The sequence below is a fragment of the Hibiscus syriacus genome, unplaced genomic scaffold, assembly GCF_006381635.1.
Source record: "Hibiscus syriacus cultivar Baekdansim isolate YM2019G1 unplaced genomic scaffold, ASM638163v2 tig00110209_pilon, whole genome shotgun sequence".
In the NCBI taxonomy this organism is placed as follows: Eukaryota; Viridiplantae; Streptophyta; class Magnoliopsida; order Malvales; family Malvaceae; genus Hibiscus; species Hibiscus syriacus.
The window spans coordinates 354,852-370,079 of record NW_024062628.1 but is presented as its reverse complement, the minus strand read 5'-3'; the positions used below and the strand labels follow the sequence as shown (position 1 = coordinate 370,079).

The following is a 15,228-nucleotide window of genomic DNA, read 5'->3' as shown; positions in this document are numbered from 1 at the left end:
CTTTTATTTAATTTTTATATTTGTATTTTCATTTTTTTTATTTTCGTTTGGTTTTTTATAATTTATTTATTTTATTTCTTTTTTATTTGTTTATTTTATTTTATTTATTTATTATCTTATTATTTATTTATTGTTTGTTTTATATTTTTTTTACTTCATGTTTTTAAGTCATTTATTTACCAATTCTTTCTTCCTTTTTACTTGAGTTTATTTATTTTATTCATTTATTCCTTACCTTTTCATCTAACATTTTTCTTGATTTTTTAAGGGCAAGATTTAAATCTATCAGAGGTAAGTAATTCGGATCAATTTTTACCTTTTTAATTAAACTTGCAACTTTCTTAACTAAATACAACTGGAAATTACGTAGTATCGAAAGGGCAGTTGTGCTAACCCTTCTATAACTGTAACAGACTCCCGAATCCGATACATCTTTGGTAAGACGTAGATCAGGTAAAAAATTAGGTATCCGATCAACATATTTGTTTTAAAATAAATGATCGGTGGCGACTCTAATTCGTTTAATCTAAGTCAAAGCCCAATTCCAGGCCCAACCGAAAGACGGCCGCGACAATAGTCATAGATCATATCAAGTTCAAAGAAACTTTACCATGGAGAATTTATCTTTGGAAACTTTACCAGTTGGGGCTGATAGCAATAGAAGAAATGCAGTCCCATATATTGGACCAATTAGGTCACACAGACTGCACCCATCACCAGCCTGGATAATATAATTCCAGAAACCGAAGCGACCCTGCATTACCGATATCGGCTTGCTTTAAATTAAGATTATCTCGAATGATGGAAACAAGGGGTGCAGCGGCGAAAGTAGAAATAAAACAAGTGAAGAAGGAGATCCAAGCAAGGTTAAAGGTTCTCATGTGAGGTTAGAAACGATCACAAACTCACTCCAATATATAAAAACAAGTTGAGGACACTTAAAGAAGGTTACCAACACCTATCCAAACAATTAAACACAAGAGAAGAGTTTTTTATTCTTGTTTTCATTTCTCTTGTAAATATTAGTGTTTTTGTGAGCTTAATTTTGTAAACACCTTTCTTGTGAGGTTTTCTTGTTTACATCTTTTAAACCTTTTGAAAAAGGGGAGTGGTTTTAGCTTAGCCTGTGTAAAGCTAGAGAGTTGTAAAAGTTATCTCTTTGTAATGCAAAAAGAAAGAACAAATTAGTGAATTTATTAGAAAATCCTAATTGAGGAGCTTAAATAGTAGATGTAGACTTGGTTGAGAAGTCGAACCACTATAAATTCTTGTACAAATTGTCCATCTCTTTTTCTTACTCCCTAAACTCAAAAAGCCAATTCATCCCCTCTGAGTAAATTATTCGGTTGATCAAATTTGAGCTTCATCGAATCCCATCAATTATTGTTGTTGTTATTATTATTATTATTTATTTTTCTTTTTTTATTCTTTTTTTGCAGGTCTAACAATCAACTAGCCCAAGAGTAAAACGCAGGCCCAAATTACATCAAGACTAACAACCTAAAAAAAGACAAACCTAATCCTAATCCCAAACCATCTGTTGTTGCCGTTGTGCCAAGCATGTCACCAGTTCATCAGTCGTCGTCACTGTCAGTGCCCACCCTCGATTCAAATGAAAAAAAAAATGTTGGCATCTCATTTAATGAGATACGACTTACCATAGCAAGTGGGCGAAGGATGTTACCAGAATCGTCTCCAACAAGTTTGATATTTTATAAAACCTGAAAAAGAATGAAGAAAAAACGGATAAAAAAGAGATTTCGGAATAAAAAAAGGAACAACAACACCGAAAAAATGAATAGAACAGAATTTGAAAAAAGCAAAACAGAAGAGAGAGACTCACCGGAAAAAATGAGGTACGTCTGAGTGAGAAAATCGATACTTCGCTGCTAGATTTGCGCCTATCTAGCCACTTTGGACAGGGTGAAAATGACGTTTATAGGTGGTCACCTCTCCACTTTTCGTCGTCGGCGAGCGTTGATCGGAGCTCACCGACTACGGTCTTCACGGAGGAGGTCCACCAAATTCTTAAAAACCATGAGCTTTAGTTGAAGTTCATGACATGACTCTCTCCCCCTTTTTTATCAAAGGCGGAGGGTAAAAAATAAAATGGGTGTAGGGTTTTAAATTATAATAGAGTATATATATATATATGATTCTCAAAATGACGTCGTTTATAGGTTTAGGTTTTCTGAAACGTGCGCATGGGTTAATATCCCTTTTGGTCCCTTGATGCTTGTAAACTTCTGTTTTATCCATGAAATGGAATTTGGATTATTTCTGCACGTGATCCTTTAGACTTTACCATGTTTACATTTTATTCCTAATTTATAATATGCTTAGAAAATGTTATATTTATTATTTGAGTCTCTCTTATTTTGTTTATATTTGATTTAATCACCGTTTTAGTTTGAAATAATATGGACTTTTGCTTTATTAGGCCCTTGTAATATGGTCTATGTTTTGTATATATCCTGAACGTTTTGTATGATTAGTCCCTATTGTTTCTCATATTTTCCTATTTGACCTTTGAGTTATTTATCTTTATTTTATATATTTAGTCATTTGTTTTTTTCTTTTATTTAATCCCTGCACTTTTTTTATCGTTTTATCTTAATTTCTCTTTTTATATACATGCATATGTTTATAATATATAATTTTATAAGTAAATATGTCCAACTTTGTTTTTATACATTTAGAACTATATGTATACGTAGATATTATATCAAATATATGTTATAGTTTAAATTAGTAATATGTGTGTGTGTGTGAATTTTATATGTAAATATGTCCAACTTTGTTTTTATACATTTAGTGCTATATGTATACGTAGATATTATATCAAATATATGTTATAGTTTAAATTAGTAATGTGGCTCGCGCGTGCGTGTGTGTTGAATATTTCGTAAAAGATGATTTTTTTTGTATAGTTATTATTTTTTATTTATCTTTTATTACTGATTATTTATATTATATAATCTTTTAAACTTAAATATTTTTATGTTAAACAATGTTATCTTTCTATGTATCTTTGTATATATATAAAAAATATTTTGATAAAAAATTATATTTTATTTTATGATGGAAAACTTCCAATATCCAGAGAGTTTTTTTTTTAAGATGCAAGAGTGAAAGACATGTTGTCAATTTCTTAATTAATAATTATAAATATTTTTGTGTCATTTTGTATTATTATTTATTTGATTGATTTTTCACAAATCCTGTACATGTTATTTATTATTGTAGTAATAGTACATCATTCTTGAATACAATTGAGTGAATTAAATCATTTTTATCGAGACTAGTATTTTATAAAAAAAATTCACTCTTTTCAAAGTTTATAAAAATAAAAAAGATTGTAATTTAATTTCGAGTTTAAATTTTATAAAATTTCATCAACTTAGACAATGTATAATAAAAAGATATCAATTTTGGACGTTGTAGCGGTGTTTACTCTACTCCACATGAATCAACTTTCAAATTCTTAAAAATGAATCTTTGGTAAATACAAATTAATTTTTGTCTAAAAAATAATTTTTTCTTAAAATTGTTTTCAAAGATTTTTGTTTAGGTATTCAACTTACCTAACTCAAAGTTTGATGGCGACTCTAAATTTTAAATTAAACAAAAATGCAAAATTTCAAAATGAAATCATAATTATTTTTAAATTTAAATTATTTATAAAAAATTATGACATATATTTTTGGTCCCTCTATTATATTTAAAAATAATGTGCTTCCTATAATTTAAATCTCTTACTATAAAATGTAAATAAGTAAATTATTATCTAATTCAAATTTTTAGCACCATTAACTATTTCTATTATCTCATCGACTTACCAAAAAAAGTATTCCTACTAAAATACCAACGTATCAAAAATTACATATATAAGTTTTTTTAATAAATTTTGGGTGAATACAAATTTGTATCTATTTGAGGATAATCCTCAATCATTTAATAATGAACACTCATATCTTTAGTATATGTAGTGTTTATACTCGAAACATCAAAGAATAATAATAAATCTCTTAATCACTAAAGTCATTTGGTTTGTAAAAAATTGCATATAAATTGAATATTTAAAATGTTTTTTGAAATTTTATGTTGGTATTTTAACAAAATAGTTAATAATATTAATAATATGACTAACCGTAACAATAAGATAATAGAGATCAAATATCAAATTAATCATACTTTTTCGATGGCCTCATATTTTTAGGGTTATTGACATTTTCTTGTTCAAAATTTGGAACCTACTCAAAAAACATAGGCTAAAATTCAACTTTTGCATGGTTGAGGGAAAAAAATCATAATGTGATCATAAAATTAAATTGTTCATTTATATCAAAATTAGTGAAAAAAATATTTTTCATAAGTGATATTTATAAGCTAGTAAGTATGTTTAAATTATTTTTTAAAATAGTTAAAAAGTAAATAAATATAAATCCATCGTCTTCATTGCGGATCTAAAATATTTTTTAGGATGTATATATATATATATATATATATATTAATAACAAAAACAATTACTTAATTCTTTCTCCTTAACTAAAACCCTATTTGCTCTCTATTTCCCCTCTCTCCCTTTTTTTCTTTACAATTTGTGTTATTTTCTATAGATTAAATCAATTTTTTCTTCTTTGATTTTGTTTAGCCAACGGCGACATCAGTTTTGGTACTAGTTGTCGACCGTCGGTTGTCTTTTTCTTTATTTTTTAGTGTTTTTGGAATAATTATGTATTTATGACATGTTTATCTCTGCATTTGTAGGACTTTTATCTATGTCTTTTGGTAGTTTTCAATTTTTTGGACGTTGTTTTCGTTTATCTTTTTTTAGGGTCAGATTTGACATCGCCACGGTTGATCAAGATGTCGCTTATTTGTTATCATGTTGATCTTTCCTACTTTGGACCATCGGATTAATTTGGATACACGTTTTGTATTCGTGGATAGTTTTCTAACGTCGCTTGACTCTGATTTGCAATTTGTAGGTGATCTTTCAATAGCTTCATTCCCATTTTTGGTTCGTTTACCGACACAGTTAGATTTGTTCATATATTTATTTTGTTCGAGTATTTTGGTTATGTTTTTTAACCTTTTTCTTGCTTTGGTCATTGTGTGATCTAGGTGGCTAGTTTTTATATCAATGGTTATAGGAAAATGTCCTAATTATAATTTATTTCATTGACAGTTATACTTGTAAATCTTCATTGTAATTCTGGATATTTTCAAGTTTTAATAAAACTAGCGACTTTCTGCAAAAAAAACTTTCGTATGGGGTGGGTAAAAATAAAATTTCAGGGTGGACACCTAAGTAAAATGAACAAATAATATAGAAAAATCCGGGTTACAGGATGAGCACAAACTCACCCTGACTTGTATAAACATCTGCCACTGATCATCTTCTTAAAAATCACTTGTAGAAATTTTTTATTTCATCAATTGTGTATTAAATAATAATCTCTAAAATTATTAGAAACATGATATTATATGAATATATAAATTATGTACGAATTAAGTTATCTCAGTAGCTAAAGGGATGATTGTTATCCTTAAATATCTCGGATTTGAAAACCAACGATTATAGTGTATTTGAACGTTCATTGGTAAATAATTAAGAATCTTTAGAAAAGATAATACTATTTGTAATCAACCTAGATTAATAAAAAAAATTCTTTTTTTAGAGTTTGCATTATCTTTTATAAATCATGTCAGTATTTTTTTCTTTGATTTTGTTTAGTCAACGGAGGCATCGATATTGATGTCGGTTGTCATCCGTTAGTTCTCTTTTCTCTTGTTTTAGTTTTTTAATAAGAATAATTTTGCCTTTGTAGTATGTTTTTCTCTGACTTTGTGACATGTATTTCGTTTTCTTTTTCAACCGTTTGATCATTCTTTTATTTATGTTTTCTCATGGTGGGATTTGACAACGCCATGATTGATCAAAATGACGTTTATTTGTAATCATGTTGATCTTTATTAAACCATGTTTTATAATATTTTGATATGACAAATTAAGGCAAAACATTTTTGGACTTGAATTGAATTTGTTCAAAGTTTTCAAAAGTTTTCAAAAATAATTCAAAGTCCATTTAAATAGAATTTGAGCACAAACTGATTTTCTAGGTACGTAGTACCGATACTGTTATTATAGTATCGATACTCCATAAACAGTACCGCTATTGTTCATGTGGTACTGATACCAAAGGTAAGAGAAGTATCGATACTCTCTAGGTAGTATCGATACTACCATGGTTTTCTAAATTGCTCAAATTCCAGAATGCAAAATATGTATCGATACTCAAAAGAGTGTCGATACTACTTACACAGTAGTATTGATACCATGAGCATGATATCGATACTAGTCAATCCCAACAGCTAGCAACGTCTAGTTGATTTAAACATTATAAAGGAAGTATCGATACTCATTAAAGGAGTATTAATACTCCCTGTCCTGGGCAGTTTTATTTTGCAAAAAAAATTATCCCCCAACGGCTAGAAACATGCACAAACTCATTCCAACATATAAAAACAAGTTGAGGACACTTGAAGAAAGGTTAGAACACCTATCCAAGCAATCAAACACAAAAGAATAGTTTTTCATTCCTATTTTTCTTTCTCTTGTAAATATTAGTGTTTTAGTGAGCTTAATCTTGTAGACACCTACCTTTTAGAGGTTTTCTTGTTTACTCATCTTTTTACCTTTGTAAAAGGGGAGTGTTCTAGAATAGCCTTTGAAAAGCTAGGGAGTGTAAAGGTTATCTCTTTATCATGCAAAAGAAAGAACAAATTAGTGAATTTGTTAGAAAATCCTTAGTGAGGAGCTAAGGTAGTGGATGTAGACTTGGTTGAGAAGTCGAACCACTATAAATCCTTGTGCCAATTGTCTATCTTTTTAATCTCCTTACTCCTTAAACTCAAAAACCAATTCACCCCTATTGGAAAAATCATTTGGTTAATCATTGAGATTCAACATAAATCCCAACAATTGGTATCAAGGATTGACTCATTAGAAGGTCTAACAACCTTGAGACGATCCTTGAAAAGGCTCTATCCATTTCCGACACAACTGAAAAGATGACTTCCACCTCCGCTCGTTCCACATGGAAGACTCCCAATCGATCAACAAGCCTCCATACTTTAATGGAGCCAACTACCATCATTGGAAGAAATTAATGAAGTTATGCATCCAATCCAATGAGCTTGATGCATGAGAGATTATCGAGAATGGCTACTCTTCTCCAAAGAAGAAGAAGAAGGAGTGGAGTGCCCAAGAATGAAAGAAAACCCAACAAAAGGCTAAGGCCATGCATATATTGTTTTGTGCATTTGGTCCCGATGTATATGAAGGAGTTTCTTCTTGTTCAAATGCCAAGGAGCTTTGGAATAAGCTCGAAGAACTTCATGGAAATAAAAAAGAAGAAACAACAAAGGTGGTGTGCGAAATGGCTCTTAAAGAGCCCGAGGTATCTTCTAACTCAAGTGAATCAAATTCATATTGTTTTAATGAGTTACAAGTTGCCTATGATGAGTTGTATGACCATGATTTCCAAATATAATAAATTAATTTCAAAATTTAAAGCTGAAAATGATTTGATTTTGAAAGCAAAAGTTGATTTAGAAAAATAAAACGAAAATTTGAAAAATAATTTTGAGCTTTCAAAAATCAAAATCAATGATTTGGAAAAAGAAAATCTTAATTTTAAAGTTAAGCTTGAAAGTTTAACAAAAGAAAAAAAATTAATTTCTCAAACCAATTCATCATATTTAAAAATGACAAAATGTTCACCTTGCCATTTTTATGGTCATATAGAACATACTTGTCCTTTAAAGAAAGGAAAACGATTTAAAATTAGACAAGTATGGGTTCCTAAGGGAACAAGAGGCATTGAAACTAACGTTCAAGGATTCAAAGCAATTTGGATACCAAAATCCACATAAATGTCTTTTGTAGGTGAGTGGGAGAAATAGTGATGAAAGTGAAGATATTCAAATGCACTAGCCACACTTGATATGGAATGGGTAACCTCTAAGCTTATTTTGATTATCTTGCATAATTGATTGCTCATTTAGTCTATGCATGCAAGCGTTTTTTGATTTTAAACAATTTCATGTTTTTATCTCATGTATGTTAAAAATAATTGGTTTTAATGCTTTGTTTTTACAAATTTCTATTTTTGACCTTAATTTAAATGTTTATGCATGTAATTTATTGCAAATGATATCTCTCTAGCAATTTATATCAATTTTTCAAATGCATAACATTTTTGGATAGCTTTATGCACATGCACTTAAATACAACAATTAGTATTGCATAAAGTTTATTAGACTTGAATATATTGAATTTCATGTGCTACTAACATGTTTGTTCATCTTTGTTGAAATTTAATGTCTTTTAAGTGTCATGCCTTTAAAATCAATTTTTTTAATGCGTTTATTGAGGGGGAACTTTGATTTTTCAAATGATTTTTATGCTAAAATTTACCACATACTCTCCATTGTTATTTTTGAATTTTAAAATTTTAAAGTTGAATTATTTTTGAATCACAAAAAGGAGAGAAGTATATGTTCAAAAAATTCAATTTCAACAATGAAAATGGGGGAGCTTTATTATTTTCCAAACATTTTTTTTCATGAAATGTTTTATTAAGGGGGAGTTTTTCCAAAAATATTTTTCAAATGTTTTATTATATAAAAAAATGAAGATTGTTGAACCATGTTTTATAATGTTTGATATAACAAATTAAGACAAAATGATTTTAGACTTAAATTGAACTTGTTTAAAGTTTTTAAAAATAATTCAAAGTCCATTTAAATAGAATTTGAGCACAAACTGATTTTCTGGGTACGTAGTACTGATACTGCATAAACAATACCGATATTGTACATGTGGTATCGATACCAAATGTAAGAAAAGTATTGATACTCTCTAGGTATTATCGATACTACCATGTGTTTTCCAAATTGCTCAAATTTTATAATGCAAAATAGGTACCGATACTCAAAGGAGTATCGATATCATGTGCATAGTATTGATATTGGTCAAGCCTAACGACTAGTAACGGCTAGTTGATTTAAAAATTATAAAGGAAGTATTGATACTCTCTGTCCTGAGCAGTTTTATTTTGTAGATAAAATTATCCCCAACGGTTAGAAACGGACACAAACTCATTCCAACATATAAAAATAAGTTGATGACACTTGAAGAAAGGTTATAACACATATTCAAACAATCAAACACAAAAGAAGAGTTTTTCATTCCTATTTTTCTTTCTTTTGTAAATATTAGTGTTTTAGTGAGCTTACTCTTGTAGACACCTAGCTTTTAGAGGTTTTCTTGTTTACTCATCTTTTTGCCTTTGTAAAAGGGGAGTGGTTCTAGCTTAGCCTTTGAAAAGCTAAGGATTGTAAATGTTATCTCTTTATCCTGCAAAAAATAAAAGAACAAATTAGTGAATTTGTTAGAAGATCCTTAGTGAAGAGCTAAGGTAGTGGATGTAGACTTGGTTGAGAAGTCGAACCACTATAAATTCTTGTGCCAATTGTCTATCTTTTTAATCTCCTTGCTCCCTAAACTAAAAAACCAATTCACCCTCTTGGCAAAATCATTCGGTTGATCACTGAGCTTCATTGTAAATTTCGATAATCTTCTCTGCTATGGACACTCAGATTGAATTTGGATGTGCGCTTTTGCGATCGTGGATAGTTTCTCACGACACTTGGCTCTGATTTACGATTCCCAGTGGTCTTTTAGTAGCTTAATCCCTATTTGTGATTCGTTCACCAATACAATCAAATTTGTTCCCATATATTTTTTTTAGTCTTTTAGTTGTTTTTAAAATTTTTCATGTATGTTCCTTATATAATCTAAAATTGTTAGTTTAAATATTACAAGAAAATATCTTAATTATGCATTTAGTTTACTACGATAATTATAAATTTTTATCATAATTTTATAATTTTTTTAATAATACTAGTTACGTCTATTAAATATAAAAAAGAATATATAGAATATAAAATGTTAGGCGATGAAGCAAATATGTACGGAATTGAAAGATGTACTTTCATGTGTACCCTTGATTTCATTTTCATCAACTTGGGGGAGGATTCATCATTGAATTTGATGGACCGTGGCATCATTATTTTGTACGGACTTTAATTTTAAGGCAATTTGTCCGAAAAATCACCCTAAAAAATTAAATATCCTCTATAGACACATTTTTTCGAATATTTACTAATATAACACTCTTTTGGAGAAGATAAAAGAAAGTGTATTTCACCAAAAGCGCCTTAGGTGAGAAAAAGGAAGGTGCGTTGCACGTGACACACGTTCTGGTGGTTTTGCTGACCTGATATCACGGTGGATTCTCCTTTGAAGGTGCGTTTCGGGACACTCGCTTTTCATTCCTGGGTTTCTGGTTTTTTTTTGTTGGGTTTTTAAAATTTTTAAAAAATAACAATTATTTTAATACAAAATTAATTTAATCTTATCATTTTTCTTATCGGGTTTGAATAGTTATTTATGCACGGAGTGAATTGTCAAAAAAAAAAGTTATAAAATGGTACCGTTTTATTTTAATACATAAATAGGGTAATACTTTATTAAGTCCATCGATTATTAAAAGTTATAAAATGGTCATCAAACTATAAAGTGTTGTTCTGTTGAGTTCTCTGACTATTAAAGTTATAAAATGATCACATGAATATTCATTATATTCCAAACTCGTCATTTTCCATTGAAAAATTGACGATATTCTAAGTTGAACGTTAACATGTTGATTGTGATATAATAAAATCTAATCTCAAAAATTTCAAACTACTATCATATCTCAGTCATCATGTTAACCTCAAACTTAAACAACCTTCAACTTTTAATAGTCAAGGGACTTAACAAAGTACTATTCAATAGTCAAATGATCATTTTGTAACTTTTAATAGTCGATGAACTTAATAAAATAGTACCCTATAATAGAGAGACTATTTATGTATTCTACACTAAATTTAAAGAATCAGTTTTTCATTAAAAAATTGATGGTCGTTTAAGCTTGAGGTTAATATGATGACTGAAATATGATAGTCGTTTGAAATTTTGATATCAAATTTTATCATATCACACCGTGCAGACACAACTGCTCAAACCCGATAAAGAAAATGATAATATTAAATTAGATTTGTATTAAAATAGTTGTGATTTTTTTAATTTAGAAACCCAACAAAAAACTCAAAAACCCGAGAATAAAAAGAGTGTGTCCCGAAATGCAACTTCAAAGGAGCGTCCACCGTGGCACTAGGTCAGCAAGATCCCTGGAAGGTGCGTTGCACAGTATGCACGTTCTCTTTTTCTCACCTAAGTCGCTTTTGGTGAAACGTGCGTCATTCACTCTCCTCCAAAAGGGTGTTAGATCAATAAATATTTAGGAAAATGTGTCTCATCGGGGATATTTGATTTTTAGGGGGATTTTTGGGTCAAATTGTTGAATTTACATAGCAATCGTTTAATTTGGTACTTATGATTTCGCTTTCATCACCTCAACCAACTTCCTACCTCTTTCCTTGCTATAAAATTACCATTATAACTTCAACTTCTAGAAAATGTAATGGTTATATGAATAAACCCACCCATTTTACGCGTATGGATTAACTTCATCTTTTAAAATTTGTATGAGTTCGGGTAAATTACACCAAATGTCATTAAATTTTAGGGTTGATTCGTTTTTATCATTGGATTTTAAATTGCTTTAAATTTAAGTACTACTTAGTAGGCCTGTAAACGAAACGGACACGAATAAAAGTATGTTCATGTTTGATCCTTTAACTTTAACCGAACGAACATTAACAACTAAACATACAAAATTTCTTGTTCGTGTTCGTTATTATTTGCCGATTAAAATGATAATCGAAAGCAAACAAATACAAACAAACATAAACATATGTGAACAAATTTAAGATTTTTTTTTTCAATCTATGTGAAATGAAAGGGATAATGAGCTACTAGATGGGAAATACATATGTGAATAAATTTAAAAGAACATAAACGAATGGATTATCAAGCACTCACTAACGTAAATGAACGAATGAGCCCTTTGTTTGTGTTTATTCATTTAATTAAGCGAACAAAAAATTTTGTTCATATTCGTTCGTTTAATAAATGAATAAACATAAACAAACATCCAAACGGTTCACTGAACATTCCATTCGTTACGGCCCTACTACTTATGCAGCTAAATTCCCAAATGATCATCTAGAAAACAAACGTACTTCATAGAGTGTGACCTCTCGGTACAAAGGAGGATAAAATAGTTCAAGATTGAAGATAAGGTTGATTGAGCTGTTCTCCTGTGATTAAACATAACATAAAGCATAACCATGAAATTGAACCAATCCATTAATTCATTGCCCACAAATACAAGTGCTTTCAAGTTCAGTACCATCCTTGGCAGCAAACAAGCGCACAATACCGCAAATACCGGGTAAAAGAGCAACAATAAAGCTTTATATGAATCACAACATAAACTAATATTTCATGACAAATCTCAAATTTCAGGTTCCAAAGGACCACCCCTAAGTCATCGAAAGAAACCGATAAATATTCTTTCCCCTAATTCCCTATTTGAGCCTAATGCAACTAATCCCATCACGAGGGCTAACCAACCAACCCAACGTGAAGGCACATTCAATGTTTTCATATCTTAAGTACTGGTACTCCCCCTTCTCGGAACTGGTTTGTATAGCACGACAGTAACATATTTTGAACGAAAACGGTGAGTAAACCCAAGTGCCACTACAGATCTAGGTGCCTCGCGGTTTTCAATGTAAAGATGATTTAGAATCACATTTTCTGGTAAAGGGTTACTACCAGAAGCATTCAGACTTGAAGGGTAGCTAAGCAACGAACGATGTAGGTGTGGAGGGACAACTAGCGGGTCACGTGTGTCATCTTCACTCCCGGGGTACGGATTATTATAACTTGAATCAGGTGATCTTGGCACTTCAATCCCAATGACAGTTGCTTCATCCTGAACAAAACACCACATATTTGAACTCCCAAATTTTTAATACTACAAAACAATCACCGAGATTCAACGACTTACATGATCTTCACCATATTGGTTGTTCATGTTGAGCAGTGATACAAGAGGCTAACAGGGCTTAATTATAAACAAAGCAGTATTACAACACCAAGTGAGCCTGGCATAAAGCAATTATTTCTATGTAAGCATTTCAAAGTTTAACAAAGCAACATGTAAACTTCACAACCAGAGAAATATACAAACAACTCTGATTTGATTTTACGAAGGGGAAAAGAAAAGAAAAAACCATGACAAAATAATTCAATAAGGTTTCATTCAAAGTAGAATGAATAATACTAAAACACTAGTGTCTGAATGAAAGTTTAACAGAGATCAGGAATATAAAAGATGAGGCATCAAACTCATCAGCTGTCTTTGAGTTAAGATGATAAAATATGACTCACCAACTCAACTAACTCGAATTTTTTTTACTCAATATGATTGAGTGCAGCAGTTTAATGCCACAACCTTGTAAAAGAATCTAGAATGTTGTATGCAGAGACAACAGGATAAAGTTGCCAAGCATACAGCTGAGAAAAAGCTTAAACAAAAAAAAGGCGTGGTTCATTAAGACGAGCAGAAGTAATAAAAAAATAACAGTCTCAACAACATAACAGGTAGGGGGGACAGCAGACGAATTGAATCAGACGGGCCAGTAATACTATCATGTGCAAAAGCCATTCTGATTAAGCACCACCAAATTATATTAAGTTGTCTAATAAATACAAAGGATATACATTTAGAGAGTATAAGTAAAACATCTTTTTTTCATGCCCGCAGATACTCTAACAAGGATACCACTCACGGCGATTAATCCTCTTATTTAGAGATTGCATGTTACAGGGTCACTTGTGAACTGTAGTGGCTTCATGATATAACTCTGTAGGTTCATTGATGCCCAATTTCTGTCCAGAAAAATATGCCCTATTTCTTCCAACTTGGAATTGTCCAATAAAAAGACTATAATCATTTCAAAGTTGTTTACACGAGCAATAAGTTAGGTCTTATGTAAAACTTTTGGTTGGGGGGAGAAAGGTAGTTTCTGAAGGAAGAGCTCTATGATAAATTAAAGCATTCAAATAAATCCAGATTTTATTTCTATGAAACCAGGGATAAATTTCGGCATTAAGCGATATTCACATCGACATTGGTGGTCTTTGAATGGTAAGAAAATTCAACTGTGTGCTTTTATACCATAAGGTTCCTTTTATACCAAACATTGGGCTCAAAATCTCCATAATTCAGCAAAGCATTAATTCCGAGCAACTCATAAACAAAGCATTCTATATGCAACTCTTAAATTTATCATAATATCCAATTTTTAAGACGAGTAATCGTAACAACGAAATAATCATCAATTTCTTCAAAGCATACAAGGCAAAGCTTCGAATAATCCACATAATTTATACGAACCCAAAGAATTCAGCTCAATAAAAGCATTCTAAAAACAGCGGACACAACCTAAAATTTCAAATAAAGCTATACAGAAAAATCCAATTCCTAGCCAAAGAAATTAGTTTGTTCAATAACAATATAATAGAGACCGACCTCAATCACCGAAAATCCCAGCTTTTCAATTCCAAGTTTCAGCTTGAAAAAAATACCCAAACTTTACACGAAAATAATTGAATAACTTTTCAGTCTCATCAAGCTTTGAAGCCTACCTGCAAAGCTAAAGAAAACCCAGGTTAAATCTGACCCGAAACATTTAAAACTTGGGAAAACAGAAAAACACCCCAAAATTCTAATATGAGCAAAACAAAATTCAGCTAACAGCAACGAGATGGGATTTCGAAAAATAAGCAAGAAAAAAAACAAATGCATAGAAAGAGTGTCGCTTACCCTGAGAAAAAAAAAAGAGAATTTTTCAGCTAGGGGTAGGAGAATCGACCACGAGAATCTGCCCTGAATATTGTTTTTATTAAAAGCATCAATGAAGCGAAGGAAAAATAAATACTAATTAATAAACCTTTTTTTTTCTAGTAAACTCTCTCAAGAATTAAAAATAATGAGATTAGATCTCAGCAAAATAATATCTAGAACAGGAAAATTAAAAGGATTTTTTTCAATCATAAACAAAATTTTCAAGGCAGAGCTTAAAGTTTGCAATGCACAATTATTTGTATGTTTTTTTTCTTAGACGGGCTTACTATCTAAA

At 30.5% G+C, this 15,228-nt stretch overlaps 1 protein-coding gene across 1 annotated transcript; it reads right to left on the bottom strand.

The window, feature by feature from the left end:
• Positions 1–12,364: 12,364 nt before the first annotated feature.
• LOC120113508 (SNF1-related protein kinase regulatory subunit beta-3-like) lies at positions 12,365–14,742 on the bottom strand. Its single transcript, XM_039134649.1, has 3 exons — positions 14,619–14,742; positions 13,092–13,188; positions 12,365–13,016 (listed from the first exon to the last, which is right to left on the bottom strand). The coding sequence occupies exons 2-3, from the start codon at positions 13,116–13,118 to the stop codon at positions 12,690–12,692; spliced, it is 354 nt and encodes a 117-aa protein (XP_038990580.1). The 5' UTR covers positions 13,119–13,188; positions 14,619–14,742; the 3' UTR covers positions 12,365–12,689.
• Between the last annotated feature and the right edge of the window lie 486 nt (positions 14,743–15,228).

Excerpts from the sequence above, each read along its gene's own strand:
- LOC120113508 (XM_039134649.1), bottom strand. The coding sequence starts at position 13,118 with ATGAACAACCAATATGGTGAAGATCAT. Across the intron at positions 13,017-13,091 it reads ACCAATATGGTGAAGATCAT|GATGAAGCAACTGTCATTGG; the intron begins GTAAGTCGTTGA and ends TGTTTTGTTCAG.